This window comes from Alligator sinensis, unplaced genomic scaffold (genome assembly GCF_000455745.1).
Source record: "Alligator sinensis unplaced genomic scaffold, ASM45574v1 scaffold87_1, whole genome shotgun sequence".
NCBI classification, from domain to species: Eukaryota; Metazoa; Chordata; order Crocodylia; family Alligatoridae; genus Alligator; species Alligator sinensis.
This window is the reverse complement of record NW_005841929.1, coordinates 2,998,592-3,010,815: the sequence shown is the minus strand read 5'-3', so window position 1 is coordinate 3,010,815 and position 12,224 is coordinate 2,998,592. Positions and strand designations below refer to the sequence as shown.

General features: G+C 41.1%; 1 protein-coding gene across 1 annotated transcript in view; it reads left to right on the top strand.

The window, feature by feature from the left end:
- The window catches only part of ERC1 (ELKS/RAB6-interacting/CAST family member 1), a 479,524-nt gene that overhangs the window by 151,768 nt on the left and 315,532 nt on the right, over nt 1–12,224 (top strand). The window contains exon 7 of the mRNA XM_006019448.3: nt 8,463–8,630. Coding sequence (XP_006019510.1) covers nt 8,463–8,630 — 168 coding nt within the window. The remainder of the gene's footprint in view (nt 1–8,462; nt 8,631–12,224) is intronic.

The window sequence follows — 12,224 nt, the reverse complement described above, 5'->3', positions numbered from 1 at the left end:
GAAAGAGTGCTGGGTCTAGATGACCCCAGCTAGATGCATATCCAACCTCCTCTTGAAGACCCCCAGGGTAGGGGAGAGTACCACCTCTCTTGGGAGCCCGTTCTAGACCTTGGCCACTCTAACTGTGAAGAAGTTCTTCTTAATGTCTAGTCTAAATCTGCTCTCTGCTAGCTTGTGGCCGTTATTTCTTGTAACCCCCAGGGGTGCCTTGGTGAATAAATCCTCACCAATTCCCTTCTGTGCCCCCTTGATGAACTTATAGGCAGCCACAAGGTCACCTCTCAACCTTCTCTTGCGGAGGCTGAAAAGGTCCAGGTTCTCTAGTCTCTCTAGATCTACATTGTGTGACCAAAAATATTTTTAATCTGTTCAAGATTTTGGGGGCTACTGCATGACAACTATAGTGACAATGAAAGATGGGCCTAATTTTTTTTTTTTATGCCTGAGATGCTACTGAAGTCTATCTTTTCTGTAGATGAAGAGAGGACTTAAGTCTCTTGGCAGTGAACCTAGCAACTGCAACTTACTGAATTCATGTTAGTGAAAGAGAGAGATCAGTAATGTGAGGAAAAGAGGAGGAAAGAGGCCAAATGCAGCTCTTCTTAGGATTAGAGAGTACTATAGTCTCAATTTTAACATGCACTGTTATTGGTCCAGAAGTTAATTTTGTTACTGTTCAGAAAAGTCTGGAGCAGAGATAAGTTAGACTTGGTGAAAGTAAGAGAGTCATTGCCATGTCCTGCTACATAAGCATTAATTTGATAGGGTTTCTATTAAACCCAGAAGTGGGAAGTGACTTGCCTTAAAAGTATTTTTAAAAGTATGAACAGTATTTTAGGAGTAGATTTAGTTAACTTGGCTGCTTTTTTTAAGGTAGTGAGCAGCCAATGTAGTTTATGGTTCAAATGAAAATGAGACAGAATATCATGATCCACCAGTACCTGAGCACAAAATGCTTTGTAGCCCTAATGGGTAATGCTGCTAACAAATGAAGAAATTTAACTCGTTAACTATAGGAAACTAAATGGAAATGAAGACATAGTAAACTGTTCATCTAAGTGTATTATTAAATTATTTCTAGCTTATGTGCATTAAAACCAACACTTAGTAAAATTTTCATAAGTTAGAAATACTTTAAAATACATTAACATTTTGAGGAAAATGGCTTTCTCCTCTGTCTGTCATTCTTCCGTTAAAAACAGTTAAGTGGAGGGATGGACACAGGGTACAGGACCTAGTATCCTAGAAATTAGACTTGACACCTGCCATATTGAAACTACAAGGCACAGTGTCCTATTTGGGAGTTGTTTATGTTGAGGGCTAGTGGGTGGAGAGGATATTGTGGTTACTTTTTCAGTTTGTAAAGGAACCTTTATAAATAGTTCTGTAAATTTACAATCTCTTTGTAAATAAAGCAAAAATAAATCAATATTTGTTTTGGAGTTAAAAGACTCCATCCATATAACGTTTTTATTATGTCCTACTGAGCCCTTTTGCTTGGATCAGTGCTGGCAGGTATGTGGCTTCAAAGCAGGTTAGGTCAATCTGTTGAAATATTCTGCTTTATTTTTACACACTGTCCAAGTTGGCATGATTCTGTGACCTGGACCTACTTCATATGGCAAGTGATGAGATTCATATTCAACAGAAGAATGAACCTAATTCCCACAAGGTGTATTATTTACATTGAATGTGTTAAATGAGCACTCAGGTCTTCAAGGGTCTTGTCCACATCAAGGTTTTGTAATGTATTTCAGTACTATATCCATGCACTTTTGCAGGAAAACGTGGCTTCTCTGCACATGAAGTACTTTTATAGCATGCAGCAGGAAAGGATACAAGTCCTCAGGGTTGATTTCTAGCACAGTTGTTTATGAGAAAATCTTTGTCTAAATTAAAGAACTACAGTGTGTAAATTACTGTTGCATCCAGAATTAGTTGTCAAGCACAGTACTGCATGTTGACCCCTCTGTATGCTAGTCAGGGCTTTCTTTAAGAGGATATCTGTTTAAATATGTTTTAGTTGAGAGCAATTCAGTTTAACCAGACCACTTCAGCAGCTGGTTTAAAATATGGTTTCTCGTATACCTTGTTTCCTGTAGAATAAAAGAAGTATTTGATATTAGATGCCTAATACAGATCTGTATCTCCTTCTGTGGATTCGTTAATCATGTTTGGACTCTGTATATTAGTGTAGACAAGCAGAGCTGATCCTAGGAGTGTACAAGGCCCAGGGCATATCAGTGTGTGCGTGGCAGAACTGGCAGCGTGCAGTGGCCATGGCAGGGTTTGTATGGCACTGTCTGCGGGGCCCAGGGCAGCTGCCCCACTTACTCCCCACTAGGGACGGCCCTCTAGACAAGAAGACGTGATGTTAACCCCTAATGAAGAATGAGTAATACACAGTTTGGGAAAGTATGAAGAGGAATCATTAAATACTGGGTAACTCAGTTTCTCAGTGGGACTCAATTTCTGGTATAAGACATCATGGACAGGTCCTTAAACATGATTACAGTACATCACTGTCACAGATAGTTACAGATCATTACTTAAAGGCCGGGTAAAAGTTTCAAAAGCACCAAAATACTTACAAGCCAGAGTCCAAGTAACATGCAGGGAGAGTTCTGAAGTACCTAAAACATGTCAGAATATTATATAAATTTTCCCCAAAATTATAGATTGGTAATATTTTCAAAGTAAAGCCTCTAGCTTGACTAAAGATTCCCAGAGGAAAAAAAAACTTTAACGTGCTTATTTAAATGTTTTGTCTTTTCATGTGATTATTGGAGTCCTATTCTCTCCCACCAGAAGACATTGTAAACACAGACTTGCAAGCATTAGTTGAACTATATGTATTCCAGTTTGAGCCAGAAGAAATTTCAGAATCTGAGTTCTTGTGTGTTTAGTTTTTGATCATACATAGTAGCATACTGAGACATGCAACCCTGCATTCTATCATTGGAGAGCTTTGTAAGGAAAAACCTAGTAGTTACCCAAAACACATCTTATCTTATTGGGTCCTGGCTTGAACAATAACCAGAAAAAGTTGCAAAAAGTATTAATCTTCAACGGATTGTGTTCTGATGGGCCATTGAGGGGGCACTCTGCAAGGTGGAAGATGAACAGCTGGTCTTTCGTGAATAACCCCATGGAGGGGGAAGGGATTTCAGTTTCGTAATATGGTATTTTTTCTAGCTGATAAGTGTTTTATGCTCAGCCTCTGGAAGGGCCAGATACCGTTGCATTTTTATTTGTTTTTAATATTTTTGTAATAAACATTTCAAAAAAGTAAAAATAAAGTTAACCAGTTACAAAACTGGGAAGGATTGTGAATATGTTGGAGGATGCAAGTGCAATTCAGAAGGATCTCAACAGATTGGAAAGCTGAGCTAAAGCTAAGGAATGAAGTTCAGTAAAAACAAATGTAAAATGATACACCTCAGGAGGGAATAATCAAAAACACAAATATAAAATGGGTGACACCTGGCTGGATGGGAGCACTAAGGAAAAGGATGTAGGAGTCTTGGTTAATTACAGACTTAGTATGAGTCTGCAGTGTGATACAGCTGCACAAAAAGGCGATGTGGTGCAAGCATTAGGTGCAAGACACAGGAGGTGACAGTGCCTCTCTACTCAGCACTGGTTAGGCCTCATCTGGAGTACTGTGTTCATTTCTGGGCTCTGTATTTTAAAAAGGATGTGGAGAAGTTAGAGGCCCCAGGGGCAGGCAGCAAAGATGATCAAGGGCTTGGAAAGCAAGTCATACAAGGTGAGGTTGATGGAACTAGCCATGAAAGGTGTTTAAGGGAATATGATAGCAGCCTTGAAATAGTTGAAGGGCTGCCATAAAGAAGAGGAAAACTTCTTTTTTGTCTTGCTGCAGAGAGGAGGACGTGGACCAAAGGCTTGAAATTACACCAAAGTAAGTTTGGACTGGATATCTGGAAAAAAATATTCACTGTGAGAACAGTGGGGCAGTGGAATAGGCTGTGTGGGGAAGTTGTGGGCTATCCATCACTGGATTTAAAACACAGTGCAGCAGTGCACGCGTAGATGCTGAAGGGGTGGCTGGGACATGAGGCTGCTTCAGTGTGGGGGTTTCCTGCTGGCTAGCCCCACACTGAAGCTCCCTTGTGTCCCAGCCAGCCCCTCTGCAGCACATTGAACCAGTGGAGCAGCCCTGGGCTGGCAGGCTGACCCCCAAGGTCCCCTGCCAGTCAGGGCTACTCTGACCCAGTTCCATTTGCTGCACATGAATAAAGTCTGGAGCATATTGCTCCCAAGTTAATTGTTCCCCAGTGCATATTCAAGTGGCATGCCCAGGAGCAATTAACTCCAGAGCAATAAACTCTGGAGTTAATTCATGCATAGTAATAGCACATGTAGATGCACCCTTTTTGCCTTGTGTTGTAGTGTGGGGGCAGACATGGCCCTCTACATAGGATCTCTTGAGCATATATTGGCAGCATTTTGTTGGAGAAGGACTTTGGCTGCCATGCTTCACCTGCTTTGCTTGTGGCAGGTTAGGGTGTTATGTCTTTGTTGTGTCAGGGTTCATGGTAGTCTTAATGTGGAGTTTAGATTATGGATTATATGGGATGGTTTGCATAGGAATGATGCTGCCTCAGGCAGGGGGTGGACTACATGACCTCTGGAGGTCCCTTCCTGCCCTGCTTCTCTATGATTCTGTGATGATTGTGTATGTTCACGTATCTGAGGAAAGTGTGTGATATCCAGCGGAAGAGAAAGCTCTGGAGTCTCTTGTACTTGCTGCGCATGTTTGCAGGAAAGAGAGTTTGTATATCAAGTTGAAGATGGCCGCTGGTAACTGATGTCTGAGATACTTGTGTACAATGAGGAAGATGAATAATGGGTGCAGAAAGGTTGGCAAACACATTCTTGCATAGAGGCCAGTCACAGCCCTATCTCCGTGAGTATTTTACAGGCTGTAACACAGACATATAATTAAAGATATGAGTGATGATTAGTATGCAAGTAGGCAACTTAACCTTGGGTTAAAATAGCACTGCCCAAGGAACAGAAGTCAGGAAAGGGCTGGCAGCACCTGAGTGGTTGTTTGCACAGGCATTTCCTTGTGCAGAGAAAGACTTGCACTCACTTTGTTGAAGTTGGCATCACCTGGCTGCCACAGACCTTGATTCTTGTCATTATGGGTGGATGCCATCCATAAACTAAGCTGATATGAATAAAGAAATGGAGTCTTCTGCCAGGAACAGTGTTAGAGTGATGACTATGTGTCCTGCCAGCCTTTGAGGAATTTTCCTGAAAGTGTTTTCTGTAGTTTTTGAAGCATGGACCTCACGCAAAATAAAACCAGGGCTTCAATTTATCCCAAGCCATAAACCAATACGGAGTTCAAAGGGAATAATCAATCAGAAAACGGAAGGACTTTCTGTGGGTGAATGTCTGTTTGCAGATACTGTATGTTCACTTAGTGTTTGCATCAGTAGACTTGTGCGCCCAGGGTGCCTCAAATAATACACTGGAATTGAGATATGAAGTTAACACAACCATTTGGGGACATGTGGGATTGCTTGTGGGGGCAATTTTTAATTTCCTTTTCAGAATGAATGAAAGTGCCTGTAAAATTTAGGATGGTATGTATCTGATATACAACATCTGATAAATCTGTGCAGGACAAGGACTAGGAACAAGGAAAAACAGTAATAAAAAAGTGTTTTTAAATCTCAAAAGCCAATCTTAATCTGCCAGCGAAATTTACTTATAAAAATATATTCTCTTTCTAGCTGTATCTCTCTCAGCTCTCATTTATCTGGTGCCCATCTCCCTGGTATCCTTGCACAACATACTCTTTTTCCTTACTCCAAAGCTAGCCTTACAGAATGAAAGAGAGATTAGGAGTGCAAGCTAAGTAATATATGCATGAGAAGGGAGACTCTAGTAGCAGCAGGAGATGAACTACTACAGTGCTGCTTGAAAGACTTGGGCTGCTCTTTTCCCCACTGGGGATAGCTTACTGCTCCCTGTAATTGGGAGCAGACAAAACAATGAAAGTTTTCCGTTACAGTTATATACAGCAAATTTTGAGCATTTGAGAAGAATTTCAGTTAGGAGAATGAAATAAAAGTGAATTGACTGTGAGATGCAAAACCTAAAGCTTCAAATACAGTTAACTTAGGTTGCTTAATTTTTTCTCCCTTTGGAGTTGTCCAAGTTTTCTTTTCACTTCATGTCTCTGTCAGTCTGAGCTATTCAAAAGTGGCAAAGGATTCAATAAGCACCCTACTTACTCACCGTGACTGATGTCCTGTAATGGATTCAGCTAATAGGAACCAAATCTGATACTGTCAAATAGGATTAGCAGCCAAGCTGGCTGGCTTGAGCTTTGCCTGAATGCCAAGTGGATAAGGGTCAGTGGGTTTCTTTTGGTATCCTGAGCAGCCTGGTGTTGTCGGATTTCATATTCCACAATAGCCTTTGAGATTGTTCTTTGCTCTGTGGTGGCCTTTTTCTTCTGACTGAATTTGTATTCAAATAGCTTTGATGCCTTCTCCTACTTTTTTGCACTCTTTTTTGCCTTGTAAGATCTTTCTAGCTTTAATAGGTTCAAGAGAGAAGTAAAGGGGAAAACAGACACTTGTCAATATGTAATTTCCAGGTTCATTTGCAGATGGCACAGAATTCCCTTATTTTGTTTTCGCTTTGACTAATACCAAAATATGTTTATATAACCGAATTGCAGCCAGTTAAGACCTGCCACGTGGCCTTTGTTTGCCTCCATCTTCAGAGAGCTGTTTTATGTTCGCTATGGTATGCAGCAGGGGTGTCAAACTCATTTGGCTGCATGGGCCGGATGAGTGTCCCTGAACCAGTCTGCAGGCCAGACCAAGACCAACGCCCTATGAAATGGCCACAGCATCAGGTCCAGTCCATATGCTGTGTGCAGCATGCACTGGCTCCAAGGTTCAATGTGCACACACCTCCAGGGACTGGCACAGGGCTTGCTCAGCCCGGAGCATGTAGGCTGGACCCAGTGCTGCGGGCAGCACAGGGGGTCACTCCAGGGCACAGCTTGAGCCCCATTCCCCACATGCAGTGCACAAGGCTTGGGCCAGTCCAGTGACTCACAGGCCAGATCATACAGCACAATGGACTGGATCTGACCTGGGGCCATATGTTTGACACCCTTGGTGTATGGTGATGGAGTCCTAGTAGACTCTGCTCATCTGTTGCATTTCAGCTGTTGTTTAAGACAGAAATGCTTTTAGCCATCTTCGGATAACTAGAAGATTGTTTCCCTTGTCATGTGTAGACCTGTACAGATTTATGCTTTTATTTCTTATGGGCTAATACAGTATATTATATCTGTAGATAACTGATCATTCAACAGAATATTAATACTGTTACAAGATGCTTTGGTATAATTCCATGTTAGCTATATTTCAGAAGGAAGGAAAGCTTTCTTAATTTTAAGAGAATCTCTGTTACTCAGCAGAAACTATACAAACTATACAAACACTTCATATCCCGCATCAAAGCAGACTTAATATAAGACTATGGAGTCAGGTTCATGTCTGGTAAAATTAGAAAACCTGTTCTTGAAGCATGTGGTGAAAGAAATGCTTCATATTACTGAGTGGAGAGGTAACTTACGGGATTTACTTGGAATTAGTCAAATACTGCACTGTCAAATCTCATGGCATCGGGCTGATCAGCATGTACAGAAAATGTTGCTCAATTATGCTGGCTGGGGACATGATTTCATAGAGAAGCATTGTTATTCATATATTGTTTAGAAAAAAAAGAAGAGAAGAAGAAAAAAGTTACTTGGTTATTTTTGTTTGCTATATTTTTTTTTTTAATTCCTGTGCTGCTCTGAAGTATTTGGTATTGACCACTGTCATTGTTGCAGGATACCAGATATGATGAACCAAAGGTATATTTCAAGCTAGAAAATCCTGTCTCCTGGCTGCTTGTATTTTTTTTACTGTGTTGATTTCATTAGAAGTGGTTTTCCCAAATATCTATTTAGTTGGGCAGTTGGTTGATATTCTGATTTTATTTATTTTATTCCGGTATCACAGAACTTTTGAAATTGGAGTTGTTGGTCAGTTTTCCCTACCCTGAAAAAATATTGCTCAAGTTACTGCTTTATGGGGAGCACAGTTCAGTTGTTTTCATTGAATAGCCTAAGATGTTTATAAAAGGAGCAGTAGCAATATACAGTTTGGGTTTTAAAGTCTGTGGTTATTTTTGGTGTTTAAACATCACTGTTTATATAGGCAACTGGTCTTGACAAATGATTCTTAAATAGTAACCTCTTTGCTAAAGCTGTTGTATTTTACAGTCTTAATGGGAGAGGAGATTAATTACCTGGGGTTATCTGGGGTTTAATGGCACTTACTTTCTAGTGGCATATGTATCTTGTCTAACAGCTTTCTGCTTCCCTACTCACCATATTTCTGCATGTGCCAACTCAGGTGGATGCACTCCGGTTACGTCTGGAGGAAAAGGAGACCATGCTGAATAAGAAGACAAAGCAGATTCAGGAGATAGCTGAGGAGAAAGGCACTCAAGCAGGAGAAATTCATGATCTCAAGGATATGCTGGATGTGAAAGAACGCAAGGTCAATGTTCTTCAGAAGAAGGTAAGCTTATGTTTGTGCAAGATTCTGTTCTCCTTTCTGACACATCCTTATTCCTGCTTCATAATATCCCAAAGCTTACCAAACATCTTTGCTTGAAATGACATTTTTGAGGTTAGTGGTTGAATCTAGCATAATGGAAAGATTGTTAACAATAAACTTGTGAGCCTAGTCAAAGTTTTTTTGGGGAAAAAAATGAAAAACAAAGCAAACATGATTTTAAGCCGTTCTATGATCCTTTGTACTGCCTCTTTTTTCTGTTCAGTATTTATAATCACTGTGTGTGTGGAGGATGCACCTCCTTGAAAACTCATCTTTTCCCACTCATTGATTGAACAAAGCCACAAGGCTGTGAGGCATCTCAGTTTATAATTCTAGAGTGACTGTGCTATCAATATGTGAATGAATAAAATGAAATACAAAAGGAAAAGAGATCAAGTTAATTTATCTATATCTTATGGACATAAAGGTGCATAAAGAATTTACTATCTAGAACTCTTGTTGCAGATGCTTTCTAAATGTACATATTTATGTTTAACAGAGCTTGTTTTGGAGCTACTGGAAGAAGGTAATCAGGGCTCAGTCCAACCTTATCTGCCTTTGCTTTGCCTTCTTTGGCTAAGGGAATATAAACGCTATCAATAAAATGAGGGTGGTTTCCTACGTAGTGTCCTTTGACATCCTTGTCATTGCAGGATGAATGCTTATGACTTGCACATGGCATGATTTTAGGTACGTCCTACACACATTTTTTTAAAAAAAGGTGTATGTGTATCACTATGGCTTTAAATTCACTGTACATTTTTTTTCTTTGTGGCTGTGCAGAAGCTGATGCTTGTTGCTGGTGTTCAAGATGCTAGGCTTGTAAACATTGGAGAATTTCACGGAGTTCTTGTACTTAATTTAGTAATTCAGTCCATTGATTCATTTATGTGCTAGTTATTGCTCACCTGGACAACAAAGTTTATTTTAATATGTGGCTATGAACCATGTGAGCTAAGGATAATGTTGAGTTCCATGACAGTTAACCTTGCACAAAAGGGGGAATTCAGGAATAGACTAGACACTAAGGTGTTTACAGAAATCATGTATTTACTTCTCATAGCTGATTAAATCAAAAATATTTAGACATAACATCCATCTCAAAATCCTTAAAACTCTGGTACACTGTGGAATTTCTCTTAAGCTGTTCTTTTTTATTTTACTGGTTTTTTTACCTGATGTGTTTAAGCACAGACTCAGCCTGTCAGAACTTCAGGTCACTCTGTTTTTAATATTTTTATTATTAGTTCAGATCTGTTTAAGTTTTGAATTTTCTGGCAGCATGATCATTGCTTATATTTTTGTTATTTCCCACCCCTATGGAACCCTTCAACAGAGAAATGCAGTTTGGGATGTACCTTAAGGGTGTTAGAGATGTGTATTTTTCTACGTGCTGTAAAATTCAGGATTATTTCTGTGGTAAGACTGTTTCTGCTGCAGGAAGATATTAAGCTCTGTTTTAAATCTTTCTTCACATTCCCATCTAAAATAGTTGAACCTGTTTTCTAATAATGCCAAATGTTCATCAGCCATGGCTCCCGAAAGGATCTCTAATATGAATCCATGTGTAACCTATGGGAGTTAATTTTAGCGTTGCTTATGAAATGAAAAACAGTTTCTGTCTCCCTGTGTCTGTTTTCTCCAACGATTGTCTATTAGAGCTTCTAATGAAAGTTCAATAGTTAATAGACATTTTTACAGCCTTTAAAGTTCTGTTGCTGTTAGTTTGGTTGTGCTACCTTTGTCATGACCCAAAAGGCATGATTGTGTGTGTGCTTCGGCACCAGAATTATCCCCGCCAAGTTGCAGAGCATTGCACGGGAGTGTTTCCTGTTGCAGAGGAAACCCCGGTGCAGGGACGAGTTTCCCGCCTTTTCTGCAGCTTCTTTTGCAGAGTGCATTGCTCCTGTTGCAAGAGGAATGCACGGTGCAAAAGAGTTCCCGCCACCGGTATGCAAATTTGTTCCCCGTGATTGGCTAGTGTTAAATTATTCACACGTGGCGGCTAGCGATTGGCCTGTTAGCTGTATAAGAGGCTTGAGCGGTTTCCGCCCAGGCCGAAGAGGACTCCACATCCATCTTGTGGGGACTCTGGGTACACGGCAGGGTAATAGAAACCCTGTGTGAGATCCAGAGGAGCGTGGCGGCCTGATCCACCGCCCACCTCTTCCCGTCTTCGAACGTGACTTTTATAAGACGTATTTACGATTTCTATTTTGGTGGCTCGTTCACCCAGAGCATCCGGAGCTCTGCACCGTGGAGCCTAGCAACCTCCATGAGACCGTCTGTGTTGTCTGTCTGTAACTGCAACTCAATCAAGTTTTCCAGCCTACACCACTGCCATCTCGGTGTAAGTAAACAATCTTTAAAACTACCAATACGCGTCTGTGCCTAATTCCAGCTCGACGGCCTTCCCTCTCCAACCCGGCGTGCCCGGGCTGCTGGCCACAGCCCGCGTGCAGCGCGGAAAAGGGCTCGGGTCGCTCCCGGCCCGCACACCTTAACCTAGGGTTTTTTCTCCCTCTCCTTAGCAGTTAAAACTGGCAGCTTCAGGGAGACTAGATTTTAATCTGTGCATTCTAACTGGATAGACTATGGATTGAAGACCACATAATCCATGATTTCTTTGCATCTCATCATACACTAGTTTTTTGGTACTAATACTTCACAATACTTTGGCTAATGTGATGTTGGAAACTTGCTTTAGCACTACCAACATGATTTAGAGGGAGTGTGAATCACTTTAATATAATGCAATTATTCTCTGAAGTGAGGATGTTGCATGGAAAGATGGCTAAATATTTGAGAATGTCATCAGCATCATCTGCCCACTGATGATGGCTGTAATCAGCTTCTGCTGAAGATTTGCAACTCTGACCTATTTCACATCTTCCCTGACCCCAAAAATCAGAACAGAAATGAACACTTGCTGCACAGAGGGCACTTGAACTAACAGTAAGGCTAAAGAAATACAACCTGAGAAAACTGGTTATTTAAATGCTAAGTACAACGTAATCTGAAGACAAAAAAAAGGTTATTAGATACTTTTAAACAAATACTTGGAAGTTAGGTACAGAAATTGCACATAAACTGGCATAAGGATCAGAAGCCAGTCTAAACCTGTAACAGAACAGAAGTTTAGTGTACATAGACTAGTTTAAAAATGGTAGAGCCCAGTATAAGATAGACCTGGACGGATGTAGTATCAGATATAATCAGCTTAAGTTAGATCGGTTTCACATCCCCTTCCGACCCAAGTTAGGTCATAGTCCCCCAGCATATGAGAATGCTTTGCAACCTCCACTAACTTTCCCTTGCCTGTGCTCATCTGCTCTGGCTGAGCTGGGCTAATCCCACCCTACCTGCAAGCTGCACAGCCGGCAGGCACAGCAGTGGGTGAAAAGCCCCTGCCACATGGACCCCCACAGTTGCGCAGACCCCAGTTCTGGGGGGAGGGAGCCTGGGACCATGGCAGAGCCCCCTGTCACTCAGAGGTAGCAACTTTTGATGGGGGAGGGAAGGTTGCTGTGCAACCCAGCTGGCCAGCCAGCACAG